Consider the following 20,337-nt stretch of genomic DNA (forward strand, 5'->3'; position numbering starts at 1 on the left):
GGCTGAGGTCGGTGATTGTTAGGCAGAGTGATGGGGACGCCATTAAACCCTCTTTCAGACCTCAAATGCAGCAAATAAGCCCTGCTTTCCACCTTGCTTCTGCAGACCGGTATAGACTTCACCATGTAATGATAGAGAGAGAAAATAATATGATACATGCTTACATCTTTCTGTAATATGATACATGCAGCAAAAGTACCTCTCTCTTTGCAACAAAACAAAAGATAAACCCTTCAAAGTAAGCTAGTCAACAACTGCTTAGATGATTCCAATTTTATTTGCCACATCCAAGGCATCGTACTCGGGTGTCAACCTGACTTATGCCTTCTTTGTGCCATCAGGCCTGAATCACAAGAAACATGTACATCAAAAAAATGTCCACAATATTTTGAGCATAAAGAAAAGATAGCATATAAAGGCAATGGATCGTCAAGAAACCACAAATGAAGAATACAATCATAAGCAACTATATATGCCATTACAGAGAATTCAAAGCATTGTTTATTCTCAGTTGTCCACAGGTAGCCTTTCTAACAAAAAATAACTTTGCCCAATGAGTTTCAAGTGATCTACTGGCCTACGAACTTATGCAGAAGAAACTATACTGATCTATAAAATAAAAGCTGCCAGATATATCGACTAGCTATGGACATAGAAATAGTTCGCAAGCACAAATTAAGTTTTTTCTTTTACCTAATCAAGGTGTTAACTTTCTTGGCTTGAATATCATACATCTTCTTCACAGCATCTTTTATCTTCTTCTTGTCAGCCCGGATATCAACAATGAATACCAAAGTGTTGTTGTCCTCGATCTTCTTCATCGCTGACTCGGTTGTGAGGGGAAATTTGAGAATCTGATAATGATCAAGCTTGTTCCTTGGTGGAGCACTGGTGCGTGGATACTTGGGGTTCCTATCTTTCTTCAAGGTCCTTGGCCTGTGAAAAGTAACCTTGGTTCGGATCTTCTTAGTCTTCTTCTTAAAACCCGGTCCAGATTTCACTGCTTTTGCAGCCTTCAAGGCCGGCAAAATCTCGTTGATAGTGCGTTGAAATTTTTTTTTTCGTGAAATAGTGGGATCGCCAGATTAATTGCTAAAGTAGTGTCATCTACAGTACCGGGGGTAGGTCGCCATGCACGCCCGGCGACCTACCAGGTCGCCATGCACGCCCAGCGACCTGGTAGGTCGCCATGCATGCCCTGCGACCTACCAGCCAACGACCTCCATGCCCATGCACGCCCATGCACGCCCATCTCGCCAAAGGTCACCATGCAATGCACGTCCAGCTCGCCAAAGGTCACCATGCAGTCCATGCTTGGACTGAACAATGTTGGTGGTTTAGGGTTGGCCCTGGGCGAGGTTGGAGTCTCTGCAGGGCAACGTGGCATGCGTCTGGACGACCTATGACTTTGCCCCACTTTGCTGCCTCTGCGTCTCTGGTCCAGCAGCGTGAAATCAGCTGCATTATTGCAGCAACATGGGTGTGAAATCAACTGCATTATTGCAGCACTTATTGCTGCATTATTGCAGCCCCGTGAACGTGAATCGGCCACCTATAATTGAAGCAATACCGGTTGTTGTATTATATATTGGATGGATGGCAATTAAGAGAGAAAGAAAGGGAGAAAATAGCAAAGGAGAAGATAGCAGAGAAAAGAGGAGGAAGAAGAAAGGGAGAGCACAACATCGAGGTAAGTTTTTTTTTAATTATTTTAATAAGTTTATTATTTTAAATTATTAGTTTGTTAGTTTATGGTTTAAGTTAAAACAAAATTTTAGTTAATTATTTAATTGTTTATTTGATGGTTATATATTAAAAAAATTAATTAGTGTTAGTTAGTCTAATATTTAATTAGTTTGTAGTTAGTTAAATAGTTAAGTTATATTTTGGTTGTGAATTTATATATATAAAAATTAGTTTATTAGTAGTTTAAGTTTTATTATAATAAAAAATAGTTTATTAGTTAAGTTATATAAAAGAATAATTATTTAAATTAGTTTATTGTTATAAATTATCAGTTAATTAGTTTATTATTATAAATTAGGGTAAAACAAAAAATTAGTTAATTAGTTTGTTAGTTTAAGTTATATTATTGTTAGTTTAAGTTATATCATATAGAAATAAAAAATTATGTAATTAGCATGCATAATAGTTACATATTAATAAAAATATTTAGTTAGTTGTTAGTCGTTAGTTATATATAAAAAATATGTAATTAGTTTGTGTTAGTTAAATAGTTAAGTTATATTTGTTTGTTGAATTTATATTATATAAAAAATGAGTTAATTAGTTTTTTAGTAAATTATAATTAAAAATCATTTATTAGTTTAATTTATATTAAAGAATAGTTATTAGTTGTTTAAGGGAAAATTTACGTTTAATTTATATTTTAAAAAGTTTAGTTTGTTAGTTTATTAGTTTAATATATTATAAGTTATTATATTAAATTTTTTGTTGTGTTGTAAAATAGTTAGTTAGTTAGATTATATTAGTTACATTAAATGAATTTTTAAATATTGTTGTTTACTTTTGTACAGATTCATTCCAATGGCTGACCAAATTCCACTGTTGAGACTTGAAAATGAACATATTTCAAGTCATTTGGGAATAATGGTGAATAAAATATTTGTTTAATGAATTATAATTAATAAATATTTGAATATTATTTTGTGATTGTGATAAATCTTTTGAAATATTTAATTGCAGGAGGACGAGCAACGAGTCCTTCGTCATCGGCTACATAAAGTGCCCAAGCCACATAGATTGATAGAAGAAAACTTGCAGGAGGCTGGATTTTGGTATGTAACATTTGTGCGAGATACAAGTTGGTCCCAGGTTTGATCAGTGCCTGATTGAGCGTTGGAGACCAGAAACGCACACGTTTCATTTGCCGTGTGGCGAATGTACCATAACTCTGGAGGATGTGGCATTACAGCTCGGGGTCCAAACAAATGGGATGCCAGTGGTAACGTCACATGAGTTTAATAATGTGGCACAACTTTGTAGCTTGTTTCTTGGGAAAACGCCCGTACCACCAGAGTGTAAAGGGTGGCGTGTGAGGTTGTCATGGTTGAAGAATGAATTTCAGCTTCAACCAAATAGTACGGAGCACGAAATTATATATGCAACACGAGCATATATATTACAGTTGATTGGGGGTATTTTAATGCCGGATAAATCCGGTAGTTATGTTCACACTCAATATCTTCTTTTTTAAGAAATTTTGAGAATAGTAGGCAATATAGCTGGGGATCGGCGATATTGGCGTTCTTGTATCGTGAGATGTGCAAGGCGTCATTAGTCGTGAATGATAATAATACAGCAGAAATCGGTGGATGCTGTTGCTGCTACAGTCATGGGCTTGGCATAGACTTCCGTTTTTGACACCGATTAGTCGGACTGCGGTTGACTTTCCGCTTGCCGGAAGGTAATATGAATTCTCTATTTTAATATAAAATATTAATTATAAAATAAAAATGACCATATTTTTATATTGATTGATATACAGATGGAGGCATAAAATTGAAGGCACGGGGTTGGTGCACAACAACATTAAAGAGTTCAGGCTGAAGATCGACATTAAGGCAAAAAAGGAGGTATGTATAATCTGTTATTTTTAATTATTATTTAAATTAACTATATTATTTGATTTAAATAAATTTTATTGTTTTTGTAATTTTACAGTTTAATTGGAGACCATACATGAATGGAGAAATACTTGTGTTAATACCGCACGATATTTTAGATGGGTGTCAATATTGGTGTGCTGTTACACCATTGATCAATTTTGCGTTTGTTGAGATCCAATTTGGGGATAGAGTGTTGAGGCAATTCCACTTCCACCAACCTATTCCGCGGAGTCCATGGGATCATGACCTCCTCCAAATCTTAGATGGTCGTCGTCAGGTGAATTGGGTTGAGACGCATGACCAGCTGCACAGATTTGATGGTCGTCGTAAAGAAAATGTTAATTGGGTTGAGAATCATGCAATCTACATTAATGCTTGGAACAATAGGGCTTCATTCATGCCAATTCTTGACGACATTCAAGACGACGACTTTAATTTTGAGACTTCGGCTTACCTTGCCTATTTTTTGGATAATGGAAAGCCATTCTTGACAACAATTGTAGAGAGGCGACAATTTTTGAGGTTTAAGAAAAGATTTAGTAAAGCTGAATACTCTATACCAAGTGGGAGTGGGGGTTCATCTCAACAACCTGAAGCGGAAATGACCGATGTGGATAATAGCGCACCACAACCGTTCGGCGATGCATACATACCAGAGTTTGTGCAGCCTGATGCATCCATCTACTCTCCCATGTTTTCGTCGACGTATGACTTTGAACACATGTCAGTTCAAATGCCCCCAACGAATGAGGAGGATGGGTACCATACTCCTGAGCAACTGCAACGGCCACAACGCATCAGACGTCCGCCCCAACATTATCATTCAACAACACCCCGACATCGGCAACAATTGTAAACTAGTTTGTTATTTGTTACAAATTAATTGACATTAGACTAGTTTTTTCAAACATTAACAAATTCTACATATTTAATGATTTTTAGTATCAAATCATTATTATAATTTCATTACTAGTTAGTAACGAAAATATGGTTAATTGAACCAAACATTGTTCATTGTTCAAGTCGTAAATCATTACTATCAAATCATTACAAAATCATTAATATCAAATCATTAAATATTAATAAATTATTACTAATCATTACTAAATCATTACGATCAAATCATTAAAATTAATAATAATTCATTATTACTAATCATACTAAGTCATTACTATCAAATCATAATAATAATAATTCATTATTACTAATCATTACTAAATCATTACTATCAAATCATTAAAAATTAATAATAATTTCATTATTACTAATCATTACTAAATCATTACTATCAAATCATACATAATTAATAATAATTTCATTATTACTAATCATTACTATCAAATTACTATTAAATCATTAAATATTAATAATAATTTCATCATTACTAATCATTACTAAATCTTATAAATACATAGAAATCATAGAATACATATATCATTACTAATGATGAGGCCTATATCTTGGTAAATTAGGACAATTGTTTTTTGAATGGCACCTCCACCAAAAATATTTTCGTCGCCGCCCAAAACGGGTTCTTCGGTTTCTTCATCTTCGCTTGAATCATCATGAATTTCTCCCCATCGATTTTCAGCGTCAATATCAACAACCAATTCCGGTATGTTTCTCGTCTCACACTCTTCTGTTGCAGATGTCCCCCCGACTCATTTACACTTTCCAATAGTGCCATAAAACTGTTCGGGAACCTGTATGTCGGCTCCTCAAACTGACTATATAAAGTCATTTCAGATGGATTTGAGCCACACCTCTTGAGACCCAGGAACATCACATATGTTATGCACATCAACAAATAACTCAATAACTGCTAATTGGTTAACTCATGTAATCGAACCATGGTTCCAATATCATCATCTTCTTCAAGTGGAACTGCAGCATATTTGACTGGGTTGGGGCATATCATAAACCTATACCTCAAACCATCACTGCAAACTCGAATTTTTTTCTATCTTAGCTTCATTCTATATAAATGTGATGTCTTTTTTGAACATCATATTTTATTGGTTTTTCAGACTGAAAAACTACTCCGATCTCATTCCATAATCTCCATTATAATGGACAATCGTGAAAAAGTTGTGCTCATTTCCTTTCTTTCCTTCCTTTATTGTTTCTTCTTCGAATCATATGTACGTGGAAAAATGTTGTGGAATAATGCTCTGTACGTGTAAAAAAATATTTCTTTTAAACAACAAAATTAAAAAAATTAAATAATCTAACTTATATATAACTTAACTAATAAACTATTTCGTATATAATATAATTTAGTTAAAATAACAAACTAACAAACTAATTAAGCACAATAACTTTTTAATATTTAACTTAAACTTCAACAAACAACTTATATAGTTAAACACACTAACAAATTAATTAAATATTTTTTACATTTAATAACTTAAACTAAGAAACTAATTACTAATTTTTTATAATCTATATATAACTAAACTAACAAAGTAAATAAATAACTTAAACTAACAAAACTAAATTTATACTAACAAACTAATAAACTAAATTTCTGTTTATCCTAAACCCTAAACTAACAAACTAATTATTTCATTTATATTAATAAACTAAATAACAATTAAAAATTACCTACAAACGATATTTGAGCCTTTATCTCCATTTCTCTTCTTCTTATTTTCCTTTCATTTCCTTTCTCTCGCCAAATTTTCTTTCTTTCTTATGATTCTACCCTAAACCCCTCATATCCAATATATAATGATTTTCAACGGTTGGTAGGTAAGTTGCAATCAATTTGAGCTGTATAATTCACGTTGAAAGCTGTAAATTTTTCAACCGATGAACGCTGCAATAATACAACACAACTGATTTTATGCTGCACCAATACAGCTATGATAACAAGAGTGAACAGTCTCGAAGCTATGGCATGAGGGACAAGCTATGGCTAGAAGCTAGGGCACGAATCTATGACACTTTGCAGCTCAAATCATGCTGCAATAATACAGCTATTACAGCTGCATGCATGAGTCTCCTGAGCAGATGTAAGAGGAATCACGCGAGGAGCAGGAGGAATAGGTTCTCCTGAGCAGCTGCAAGTGGAGAGGATTGTATGGCTACCTATCCTGCATGGCCCAACGTTGTTCAGTCCAAGCATGGACTGCATGGACTGCATGGTGACCTTTGGTGAGCTGGGCGTGCATGGAGGTCGTTGGGCGTGCATGGCCGTGCATGGAGGTCGTTGGACGTGCCTGGGCATGCATGGAGGTCGTTGGGCGTTCATGGGCGTGCATGGAGGTCGTTGGGCGTGCATGGGCGTTGCTGGTAGGTCGCAGGGCATGCATGGCGACCTACCAGGTCGCTGGGCGTGCATGGCGACCTGGTAGGTCGCCGGGCGTGCATGGCGACCTACCCCCGGTACTGTAGAGGACACTACTTTAGCAATTAATCTGGCGATCCCACTATTTCACGAAAAAAAAAATTTCAACGCACTATCAACGAGATTTTGCCCTTCAAGGCCTGTGCCTTTGGATCCGCCTTCTTCTCAACTGCATAATATTAAAAAATCCAGATAATTAATCAAAAGAAGCTATATACCCCATTCTTAGAAAAAGTTGTATTTTAGAAGAAACATAAGCAATGCATCTCCAGCACCATTCCAGAAAACCATATCCTATGAATATCACTTAAAATAAATTCTTAAAACTATTCTCCATTCACAGATTCAAAAGGTTCATTAGCATGCAAACAATAAACCAGAATAATCCAATGACAAAATCATTCAACCTAAATAACAGGAACAAGCATTACCAATATATAAGAGTAAATGAAAAAGTGGTGGAAGCAAAGTAATTAAGGCCATGTCCAAATTCAAATACCTTTGGGAGCCATTGGTTGTTGCTGCCTCAAACCCTTCTAAACCCTGATTCAGTAAAAGGATTACAAAACAAATAAGCTTGAATTCTTTTACAATAAAATCGACAGAAATGAGAGATAAAACGAGAGGAAAGGCGAACCTGTGGATGGGAAGCGAGCCGCACTAGGGTTTGCTGGAGGTGGAGAAGTGGGAATCAGGGTTTATAAAAATGAGCTTCTTAATCACCTAAAACCCAATGGACTATGATTAACCGGCCAATAAATCTAAAAATGTACCCACTAACTAGCCGAAACTCCGGTCGCTATGCCGGTTGTTGCATCCTAGCAAAGCATATAAAGTATAAAAACACGATTTGAATTAAAACATGGTAGTACCGAGAAAGCTTACAACTTTGATTGGGAAAGTTGGGGAAGAAGAATCTTTGTTTTTTCAGGCGACAACAAAAGAGAAGCCTTTCAAGGTCCTCTTTTATACCTATGGAAATTATGCTCGAGTCACACTTTACCATGATTATGAAATAATATTTAATCATTTTAATAAATTGACAATAAATTTATATATTCTAAAAATATAATTAGTTGAATTCGAAATTTTTAAAAAATGTTCACCCTTAGAATTTCTTAATGAATTTGAGTTATCTCACAATCCAGTGTTCCAAATCTCATGAAGTGTCATTTTCTATTTTTCCCAATCCAGAGTAAAGAGACAGAACAGTGTAATAAATGCCTTAAATTGCTCATTCTGTATTTGAACTGTGTAATAAATGTTTTAAAACGAGAAAACACTGTAATGAACAGGGAAAATGATACATAAATGGAAATTAGCGGCTGCTAACGTGGCAAGCGCTTTTAAACGCCTCTACTATCCATCGAAAAAGCCAAAAGCTTTTTTTTTGTCTTTCAACTGAGGGAGATAGAGAGAGGCGGCGGAGGCTTAAAACGACACTGATTCCCGATCTGCTCAAAACTCGAAACGAAAACTCTTTGTTTTATCAGTCCCGAGTTTCCGTTTCTTCCTCCTCTTTTAATAAAACCACGTTCCTTTTCTTCTTCCACGTGTCCCCGCAATAAAAAGTTCTTTTGATTCGATCCCCTCCGTTCATTTTCAGGTGATTTTCTTTGCGCATTGTAGAGCTCTTTCTTCTCATATCAATAATAATAATAAAAAGGAAGCTAAAACTGTTTTGGATCTAGTGCTGAATGGGCCATGGCCGAATCATTGCCGACGGCGGATGAGGTGAAAGACAACAAATCATGGAAAGGAATTTTCGCTGTCAGTGGAATCATGATTACTCTTGTAATCTATGGAGTTCTACAGGTTCTTTCCTTATTTGTTATTTTTGTCTGCATATTAGTACGATTTGTGTTGTTAATTTTTTAATTGTTTCATTTGTTTGTACCTAAATAAGATTGAAGATTTGGGTTTTTTTTTATATTACTTAAAATGTTTGTTCTGAACGTGAAATGTTTATAAAAAGAAAGACTAGATTTTTAATATCTTTGTCCAGAGCTTCTAGAACTATCAATTTCAGTAAAACATTTGCAAATGGAGGATCTTAATACTTGATGCCTATGTTTGGAAAATTGAATATAAAAGAAAATAAAAGGGGAATGTTTGCTTTGGTGATAGATACATAAAATGATTCTTATGTATTTCCTCACAAAAATGTAAGTTAGTTTTCTTATATATATTAGAGTGATTCATGTGTAATTACTTTAGTGCAAGTTCATTTTCTTATTTTTGATGCGTTGGTCTATATTTGAATTGGATATTTCCATTAATTCCAGCTGCAATCAGTTTGGTTTTATCTTGTTTTAAGAGTATCTAAATAAATACCAAGAGTTGTAGACATTCTATTAGTAGCAGCATGAAGATCTTCCTTCATGTTCTGTGAATGTGGTTATTGTCGAAAAAAATGGTATGGTTTTGTTCTTTTGCAATATGTTGATGGAAGTTTTATCCTCATGCAGGAAAGGATCATGAGAGTCCCTTATGGGGTAAACAAAGATACTTTAAGTACTCATTGTTTCTGTTTTCTGCAACCGCATCACAACATCTGCAGTCTCTGCTGGTTCTTTAGTGGTATGTAACTTTTTCTGCTAAATGATAGGAGTTGCAGTCCTTATGAACCTATGAAATTAACCCATCGGATGAACCATCTCACGGAAAGATGGCAAGATTGGCTGACATATTTTCATACTTCCGAATTATCATTTTGTTTCTTGTATTTTTCTAGACAAGTAAGAAGGCATTGAATCCTGTTGCTCCCGTCTATAAGTATTGCCTCATTTCAGTAACAAACATCCTAACCACAACATGTCAGTATGAGGTAAAGCTCTATCCCTAATCGGAATATAGATACACTTATGTTGCTCTCCATGGACACTCTAATCTGCACAATGTTTGTATTTTGAACATAAATTTGCTGAATAATCACCTTTAGATGCAGCTATGGTATAATAATTTTTGATATCAACATTTTTTGTTTCCAGGCCCTCAAGTATGTAAGCTTCCCAGTTCAGACCCTTGCTAAGTGTGCGAAAATGATACCTGTTATGGTAAGTTTTTTGCATGACTGATAATGAAGGGTTATGCATATATTTCTCGTAGTGGTTGTGCAAGTTTTTGGACTCTTAAAAATTTCATCCAATGTGGGCTAATTATTAATTACTAGTCCCCCTCTTTTCTTCTTATCAGTTTTTAACTGGCAAAGTCTTCTGATCAATTTTCATCTTCTTTTTTTTTCAACAGATTTGGGGCACTTTCATCATGCAGAAGACATACAAGGGTTTTGACTATTTGGTTGCTTTTCTGGTGACCCTTGGTTGTTCAATATTTATACTATTTCCGGTAAAATTCTTGTCTTTGCCAAGAGCACTCGCTCAGTTCCTTGTTTTTGAATGCTACTGATAATTTGGAACTGGTATTCATTCTATGAACATGATAATCTTTGGTTTAATATAAGATCTTGATTGGTGTGGAAGAGGCTACTTTAGGATATATATTTAAAACGGCTTTGAACCACAGTATTACAAATAGACATTGGTTAGTTTTCTCTATTTGATGGTTGCTTCCATACATGATGCATTTCTATAGGTGAATGATCCTTTCTTTTATTTTTGAATTGCAGATTAGCTGCTTCTCTTGTGTGCCATGACTTTGGTTGTCTGTGAACTAATTCTTCTTTCACTGTAGGCAGGAATCGACTTAAGTCCTTACGGAAAAGGAAGAGAAAATACTGTTTGGGGCATTTCTGATGGTTGGTCTCTTGGGTATCGATCGGAAACTTATTTTCTCACCATAAAGATACATACTGATGCCTTTTTGGTAACTGGATCTTCAAAATATAAAGATGTGTATCCTGATCGGACTAAATCTCAATTGCCGATTTCTCAGTGGTATTATTACATTGTTTACAATCGTATTAATGAAATCTGATCAGCAAGGAGGCATTGTAAAGTTATTTTGAACCTTGGTTTGATTTTGAGGCAATATGGGATCCTTAATTTGGATGTGTTGATTTGTAACCTTACTTCTTCGCTAGGGCATAAATGACCTCTGTTGAACTTTGAATCTTGAATGAATAATGAAATGATGGATATTGATGCTAGATCACGTGTTATGCAATATAACCAAGTATGCTTAAGTTGATCAAAGTATGATTTATGCCTTAAATACATGTCTTGATCACCTAGACAAGTTGTAACAAGATGACATTTTATGTTAGACTCAAAGGAAGCATGAAATGACCAACAATGCACAAAATGGATACATGACTTATGGTTAAGTTGACTATTTTACCCCTACATAGTTAATAGAGTTTATTTTGCGATGCATGATTAACTGAATGCTTATAAGCATGTTTTCTTGTTATTCTGCTGTGTGTCGCATGATGAATGTTTAATTTAAATTTTCTTGTTTAGTATGCATGATTAGGGTTAAGTCTGTCCGATTCGCTTCGGAACCTAATGTGCACTCAGGTTACTCGGGTCATCCTACGTGGCCGGATATAGGGTGTTACATTTACCAAGGATTCTTTAGGCTACTATTTCTTTAATGTCAATTCAACGAGCATTGCTTTTTCTGAGTGCTTTTGGGAGAAATAGTTTTCAATGCATAGATGTTTATTCTATGTTTCACAGATTTGATGGCTTTACAAGCACATTCCAAGATAAACTATTCAAAGGCTATAATATGGAAATACACAACCAGATATTCTACACGACATTGTGTTCTTGCGTTCTCAGCTTCACAGGTAAAATTCCTTCTATTTTCCTTCTGTTTTACCTATATGTTTGATTGGTTTGCATTGCGTTTTACCGATTGATCACTCCTTGTGATCAACTTTTCTCGATATGTTTTAGGTCTGGTATTACAGGGGCATTTACTTCCAGCTGTAGATTTTGTTTATCGCTGCAATGACTGTTTTCTTGATATTGTATTACTCTCAACTGTAAGTTATCTTTTGCCAAAACTGTTCCTAGTCTTAATAGGCTTTAACTGATGATGGTCATCGACTCATGCTCATCTTTAATTGTCCACGACTAATCAAGAAGTACCACGAGGATCTAAAGTTTAGGGATTATCTGTTATAGGTAGCAACAACCAGTCAATTCTCATTTCTTACACGATCCGTAATTTCGGTGCTCTCACATTTGCTGCCATCATGACCACAAGACAGGTAGAGTCATTTTATTTATTTTTTAATTCCCTCCTAATGCTGTATTTGATTTGAATGGAGATTCTTTGAACTCGTTTTCGTTGTTCAAGCTGGTTAGCTCTTGCTGTCATGCATCTGGTTCGGCCATCCCCTTAGCTGGGAACAATGGATGGGGCAGTAAGTTTTAACCACATTAATTCTACATTCTAGTTGATTCCGAAGGCTTGATGATATATTCGATGCCTTGATCAGGTCATCGTATTTGGCTCCTTGTATGCTAAAACTTGTGGAAAAAACGATCATCAGCCCCCTCCTCCACACAAACAGAAACGAAGCTTCAAGTCCCGAGAAAGTGATCCCTTAACGTCTTCTGGTCAAGTTTTACACTAGTAACTGCTGCAACTAATTCTATTCTGGTATGAGCTTGCCTATGTTAAAGCTGCATTTTGAAGGTTGTGTGAGGAAGTGTGTTACAAAAGATTTTTAACGAAATTTGATGTGAAACTTCATAGATGATGGACTAAAATTTGGGGGGAAATGAGAATAGATAAACTACGTGAACTACAAGCCAAGTAAAGTCCAAATACTCTTTCATTTATTAATTGTTTTTTGTTTACAGCAGTAATTAGATTCACAAGCAACTGTTCGGGCATAGTCAAAATATGAGAAAATTACGAGGCTAATTTTATTCAAGTAAAGCAGGTTGATTTGCTAATGTTGCTCAAGTTCTCTTGTTTTATGTTTTTTTAGCATTGTAATATGATCTCATGTTAGACCACGGTCTGTTGATAAAACTCACATATATCTTATATATAATACTGTTCGAGCCTAAATTATTTTAAAATGACGTCACTCTTTATCACTATCACTGTTGTCAAACAAGTGAACAGCATGCATGGCTTTAATAAGGATTGAACTTGTACTTGCCAAAATAATATCCAGCCTAGATCGTGTATTAATTTTATTTATATTAAAAGTATATTAATTAAACATTAATTATTTATATTATAGTATTAAACTTGAATTTATATTTGAACCTATTGAGTGGCCTCAAGTGATAAAAAAACAATATTATCCTCTCTAAATATCTTGGGTTCAAACAATTATGTCAAGGAAATATTGATCAAATATTATTTTGTAATCGTTCTAGATTATTCAAAAAAAAAAAAATTAAAACTATAATATATTTTTAATATCAGTTATAATAGTATTAGTTTTATAATCATTATTATAACTTATATTACAAATTCAAAGATTAATAAATAAGAATAAAAATAGTAATAAAATATATTAATTATTACATAAATATAAAATGTTATAATCATATATTTATACCAACAAACAGTTGATCTAGTGGGATGAAGTATTAGACACCTTAAGCAACGTCTAGAGTTTGAATATGTACTTTTTTTTTATTAATCTTAGGTAAGTAAAATGTAATATCTGTTCAAAGATAACTATAAATTATTTGATATAGGAGTTTGAATCTTGACGTTTGTAATAGGACAATTTAGTTGAGAGGTTATTCTCGCCTCTGCAGTACCTCATCCGAACTACTGGATTTAAATTAAGGGTAAAGTATAGCAATGGTCACTGAACTTTTCTAAATATTTCATTTAGGTCCCCTAACTTTTAAAACTTTCAATATAGTCCCTCAACATTTAGTCCGTTTGCAATATGGTTCCCAACAGTTACGTCAATGACAATATTACAAACGGACTAAATGTTGAGGGACCATATTGCAAACGAACTAAATATTGGGGGATTATATTGCAAGTTTTAAAAGTTGAGAGACCTAAATGAAAGCTTTAGAAAAAATTTAGGATTTAAATGTAAAGTATATGATATTTTGTTTTAATTTATTTGATAGTAATGTTTTTTATTGAAAATATAAAATTATATAATAATAAATTTTATCAAATTGAATTTATGGTTTATATTTTTTAGTTATTTAAATTTTTATATTAAATTAAAAATATTTACATAAAATTCATATAATTAATTTTATCATGTTATCTAAATGTTATAAAAAATATTATTTACCATATTACTATATAATTATTATATTAATAACGTTAAAAAATTTATAAATAAGTATTTGTATTCAATTTGATCATAGTATTAAATTGATTTTTCATAATTAAAAACTTGTTTAAGTTAATAAATCATTAATTGAGAGTGATAATCTCTATTTTAAATTAATTAATAATTTATGGTGAGCATTCAGGGAGTGAGAATGGAACAGATTTCAGCACCTATTACAGGTGCAGATCTGATCCTGCTACGCTTAGCAGCAATCAAAGGACCAGGATCTATAGCCGCGGAACATACAATAGGATAGAAAGGCACTGCCAATCACCTTTTCTCGATCAAATCAGCATATGGGTTAAGACTTGGCCCGGACGAGGGTAACAATGAGATATTATGGAAGACAATAAATTTAGGGGATTGCGAAGATTGAAAATCTTCATATGGCTTGCATTTAAGACAAATCATGACGAACGCGGAATGAGTCCGTAAACACTTCGACCGACAGTAGATGTCCCGTTTGTGCAAAGGCCCCTGAAGACGTGAACCATGTTGCGCTGGTGCTCACAAGCGTTAATCATTTGGATGGCACTAGTTAAATCGGACAAAATATGGGAATTCCTCTCCATAGAGATACAGCCTGGGTTTAAACAACCTTTCCAACCCAAGCTATTTTGAACAGAACTGGAAATATTGTATGGATCGATTCTGTGGAATCTATGGATCAATAGGAATGCATGGCGTTTGGCTCTCCAACGGAAGAAGCTGGGACAATGCTTGAGAAAAGTCGCAGACTTCAACCGTGGAGCATTAAAGATTATAACCCCGATGCAGCAGGTAAGAAAACACCACACCAAGCCCTTGGTCCCGACCACTGGCAGATTGGTTAAAGGCCACACTGATGCAAGTCGGAGTTTGGTAGACTGCAGCTCATCATGTGGAGGCGTAATAAGAGACCACGATAGTAAATAGATATTAGGTTTTTACAAATACATTGGAATATGCTCAACTCTTGAAGCAGAGCTCTGGGGTATATATACCGGGATGATTTGTGCCCGAAACCTGGATATCACACAGCTGGAGACATCTTGACGCTATTAACCTACTGCAGAACAGAAGGATCGGCAAGTTGTGCCGATATCACTCTACATATCCAGAAGTTGTGCAAGTATCCAATTGATGATTTACCCAAGGTGACTGTTATTTCTAACATTGACGAATTCATTTATTTAAGATGTAAACATGAGCAACTATTATTACATTCGTAAATGTCCTAAAACTGAAGTACTCATCTCCCAATAAATTATTTGTATTTTCCATATTATGATCCGAGTTTGTGTTTTATGAGCATGCCAACAAGAATTTGCTAGTATAAAGACCAGAATTTAGCACCATCTGAATTTTTTACGAGTCAAATATCTATAGTTTTTTTTTTCCATTTGAATCTGAATTTATAAAGGGATAAGATCTTGTTACACAGTGTAAAATTCTTTTAGTTTTATATAGATTTTCACTCATCAAACGATCCTAAATATGTAAAAATAAAGAGTTTTACATTGTGTAAGTAGATCCTAACCCATTTATAAACAAATATCTATAGTTTTTTTTTTCCATTTGAATCTGAATTTATAAAGGGATAAGATCTTGTTACACAGTGTAAAATTCTTTTAGTTTTATATAGATTTTCACTCATCAAACGATCCTAAATATGTATAAAACTAAAGAGTTTTACATTGTGTAAGTAGATCCTAACCCATTTATAAATTTATTTTTATTTATAAATCATTTAAATATTATTATTTAGGGTAAAGTATAGTAATGGTCACTGAACTTTTCTAAAGCTTTCATTTAGGTCCCAAACTTTTAAAACTTGTAATATAATCCCCCAACATTTAGTCTGTTTGCAATATGGTCCCTCAACATTTAGTACGTTTGCAATGTGGTCCCCGACGTAACTGTTGGGGGACCATATTGCAAACGGACTAAATGTTGGGGGACTGTATTGCAAGTTTTAAAAGTTGAGGGACCTAAATGAAAGCTTAGAAAAGTTCAGTGACCATTACTATACTTTACCCTTAAATTAATTTCATTTACTTAGGTTGAAAATATATTAATTATAACATAAATTATTCTTTGATTCCTCCGTCTATGTGATATAAAACTACGATATACGCACTTATTATTATTGGTGGGGTAAAATATATAAATAGTCCCTGATCTTTTAGGATGTTTACATTTTGGTCACCTAACTTTAAAAACTTGCAATACAATCATCAAACTTTTAATTCATTTTCATTTCTATCCCTACGTTAGCTCCCGTTAATTTTTGTTGACGTAGCAGTTAACCCCGTTAACCCACCCCTCTTTCTTCTTCTTTTTCACCCCTTTTTTCCTCGAACTCCAATTTCTTCTTCAATCTCGTCACGTAGCTTTCATGAACCTTCGATCAACGAAGAAACGAACATACACACTAAAGGAGTTCTTGTAACAAAAAAGTGCAAGCCAAGTTCAAAAATAAACAAAAGATCATTTTCCCCAAAAAGTATATATGAATTAATTACCAAATAAAGGTCAATGAGAGAGACGAAATTAGCAAGTGGATGGCAAAGATTATAGTGAGAATGCATCCGAAGCAGCAGCAAAACTAATCCAACGTGAAGCATTATTGAAATCTCCATTTCAAAGAACAAGGAAAAAGAAAACCCCACTTCAACAAAAATCACAACTCTTCACTCTTCCTTCTTTTCCATACCACAAGTCACCATCATTAATGAAATCAAAAACAACGAACACTACTTTCACGGAGAATTTATTTGGAAAAACAAAGGAATCTGAATCAAAGATTTGGAATTCAAAGGCTGTGTGTGGTTTGTCTGAAATGAATGCGTAATCCAAATGGAATGACGATTGTTATATTTACTCCAAGCGACTTCCATCTTATACAATGATCAGACTTGATTTTTTTTATTAATAAATGGAATTAATTCAAGGGTAAAGTATACTAGAGACCACCCAACTATAACCCTTTTCATTTATTCTTAATTTAATTTCACATTTGATCCTCGACATTTTTACATTTTTTCAATTTAGTCTTAATTTAATTTAATTCAATAAATTTAATTCTCTAATCGTATGACATATGATTAGAGAGCTTTTTATATAATTTTAGTTTATTTAATATAGCATTTTTTCGTCCAATGCACCGGAAAAACAAATTTCAACAAGTTAAGCGAGGTGGAGTTTGAACCCATATCATGCAACATGGAGGAGTAAAAACAAGTATTGCCACTAAGCCAAGTCTTCATTTGTAAGTAGACTTACATAATTTTGTATAAAACCTATTGTGACTACCGAAAAATAAATAAATAAAATTATTTATTTAGAGACTTAAATCTAAGCAAATTATATGATTAGGACACTCTAATCACAAATTAATATTTTGACTTTTACACTTTAAGATAAAATTTAATATTGTTTTCTTTTTCATAATTATAATTTAATGATTTTAATTTTTAGATTTGAGTCGAATAATATTTCTTTAACTTTTGAGTTAAAATTTCCATTTTTAAAATTAATTCTTGAAACTCAAAAGTAAAAGTTAAAAATTTTAACTTTTGAATTTAAAAATTGTTTAATAGAGTCAAAATATTTTTTAACTGAAATGTAAAAGTTAAAGTTATTAAATTATAATTATGACAAAAAATATTAAATTTGTCTAAAAAAGTAAAAAAATCTTAAATTTATTTTTAATTTTGTATTAATTTGTGATTAGAGTGCCCTAATCATATAATTTGCTTAGATTTAAGTGTAACACCCTAATCCAGTTCGACCCGAAGATATGGATTACGATGCCACACGGGACCACCGAAATGTCAATGAAAATTTCTTCAAAACAGTTTAAATTTAAAATCATCCATCATATCATAGTAGAATCGAAATAAAGTATACAAAATACGATAGTCTCCCAAAATACGTACAATACAACCATAAAGTTTAAAATCAAAATAGAGTTATGACTTGAATGCACAAGGTCCCTATAGAACATGCCCTCTAAAATAGACTTAAGACATACTCTGCAAATTTTATGTATGGAATGTACGAATGCGATAGGCTCCTCGATGATCCCTATACTAATCTGCACATGAAAACACTTCCATACGCTGAGCTCACAATCCTTGTGCCACAAAAATAACTATGCAATACTACATCCATTCATTACATGAGCATACTGAAATATAAAGTCATGAACATGCAAAACTACATATCAAACATGAGATAGGCCAAGTGGAGTGGTCGAAGGAATTTACGTGCATCTCGAACAACACAATAGCCCATCTAAAAAAGGGATAACTTCGGGGTAAGAACCAGAATTTACGTGCGTCAAAACTTATAGCCCTTAGTCTACCTCGGATCCTCGAGAGGTTGGGGTGAAGTCTGGAATTTTCGTGCATCGGAAGCTCTATTCCCGTACCTAGTCGAGTATAAGGTACGATTCTGGAATTTACGTGCATTGAAATTCGTACTGGTACGACCCAAAATTTATGTGCATCAGATGCGTACCAAACAAAAAATATTAAGATATTCACAAACAAAGGACGATCGTCATAATGCTAGAGTAACTCAGGTGTCCTAGCCTTTTCCCAAGCATTATACAAGGCCAATCTTATGTCACCCTATATTGCTTGGTTTCTAGGTGAGAAATGAGTTAACTTATTTGTTTTCACTTGTATTGGATACTTATAACTTATACGAACTTAAAACACCTCAACCCGAACACCCAAACCAATTTACAAAAATTGCCCAAAAATCAATATTATGCCAACAATATCAATACTAGACCCTTGAGTATCGATACTCGGGTGAGTATCAATACCAAATTTTACTTTGATGTTATGAAAATTTCCTTGGTATCGATACCCCTATGGGGAGTATCGATTCTCTACCCTGGGTATCAATACTCCCATGAGTATAGATACTAAAATCAGCTTCGATGTTTTTAAAAATGCCCCAGCATCGATACTAACTATCTGGGTATCGATATTGGACCCCAAGTATCGGTACTCCTTTAAGGGGTATCGATATTGTCCTTATAAAATGTTAGGTTTTAACATTTCATTAAGAACAATATCGGTACTATTCTTCCACTATCGATACTGACAGACCATAATGCCCTGTTATAGGCACGAAAATGACTCTAAATCTCACCCATACAATCCTTTAAGACTCTTAAAGCTTATTAAAGTCTTATTTGAGGTCTTAGAGGTTAAAAGTTATCATCTTTCAAGCTTACAAACATAAAAAATGAAACTTACCATGAAATTACTCTAGCATGCTTACATGAGCAAAACATACTAAAATGCACATACAATGATCTACATGGGGTATGAACAAGTTAGAATCGTGTTACCTTGAAGTTAGGTGACTGAAAAACGTTCTCTAATCACCCTAGGACCAAACTTTTTCTTGCTTTTAGCTTTTGAGCTCTCCCCTTGTTCTTGCACTAATCATAACAAGTTTAATGAGTTGTTAGCTTATTTACAACCTTAGGAAGAAGTAAAAAAATGTTTCCTTTCTACTTAAATCTCATAAAATGAATCAAAACTTAGGATTTCCTAAACCCCTACTAAAACCAATTTTTATGAAACTTAGCCAAAATTTGCAAAAAGTGGGTTTGAATGAAAGTTTAGGAGTTTTAAGTTGTGAATCTTATATTAGAATTCACAAGGGATGCCTAGGATTCTTAAAGCTTCAACCTTTGATGATTTCTTAGAGAGAAAAGAGAATGGAAAGAATAGAGGAATAAGACAAATCAATGGGAGGAAAAAGAGATATCATAACAAACGTGAGATCATCCCACATAAAAGGGATTCAACTTTGTTTTGAAATAATGGGTTATTTACCTACCTAGTCCCTCATTTTTTGTTCCATATTCAAGGACACCCATTTTAAGGCTTTTTGGGCTTGTCTATGACCCAAGTCAACTCTATTTGGGTTATAAGCTTCACAACTATAAGGAAATCATTCTAAAGCCCAAACGAATAAATTGAAACTCCTAACTTATAATTCAGGGTGTTACATTAAGTCCCTAAATAAGTAGGTTTCTTTCTTTTTACAGTAGCCACAATAGGTTTTATACAAAATTATGTAAGCCTAATCACAAACGAGGGCTTGGC

At 33.8% G+C, this 20,337-nt stretch overlaps 1 protein-coding gene, 1 long non-coding RNA gene and 1 pseudogene across 3 annotated transcripts; 2 read left to right on the top strand and 1 right to left on the bottom strand.

The window, feature by feature from the left end:
* Positions 1-196: 196 nt before the first annotated feature.
* On the bottom strand, positions 197-7,567 carry LOC120118955 (60S ribosomal protein L23A-like). The gene is made up of 4 exons (XM_039138868.1): positions 7,478-7,567; positions 7,110-7,147; positions 694-1,013; positions 197-343 (listed from the first exon to the last, which is right to left on the bottom strand). Exons 1-4 carry the CDS (start codon positions 7,488-7,490, stop codon positions 319-321), a joined length of 396 nt encoding a protein of 131 aa, XP_038994799.1. The 5' UTR covers positions 7,491-7,567; the 3' UTR covers positions 197-318.
* A 779-nt stretch (positions 7,568-8,346) lies between these two features.
* Positions 8,347-10,914, top strand: LOC120118737 (annotated as a pseudogene).
* Positions 10,915-11,369: 455 nt separating this feature from the next.
* LOC120118965 lies at positions 11,370-12,762 on the top strand. Of its 2 annotated transcripts, XR_005515803.1 has the most exons (5): positions 11,384-11,731; positions 11,841-11,929; positions 12,072-12,157; positions 12,247-12,313; positions 12,389-12,756. It is a non-coding gene; the product is annotated as an uncharacterized LOC120118965 (long non-coding RNA). The 2 variants fall into 2 exon arrangements; XR_005515802.1 differs by having other exon boundaries at positions 11,370-11,731; positions 11,841-12,157; positions 12,389-12,762.
* The last annotated feature ends 7,575 nt before the right edge of the window (positions 12,763-20,337 follow it).

This window comes from Hibiscus syriacus, unplaced genomic scaffold, assembly GCF_006381635.1.
Source record: "Hibiscus syriacus cultivar Baekdansim isolate YM2019G1 unplaced genomic scaffold, ASM638163v2 tig00000991_pilon, whole genome shotgun sequence".
Taxonomy (NCBI): domain Eukaryota; kingdom Viridiplantae; phylum Streptophyta; class Magnoliopsida; order Malvales; family Malvaceae; genus Hibiscus; species Hibiscus syriacus.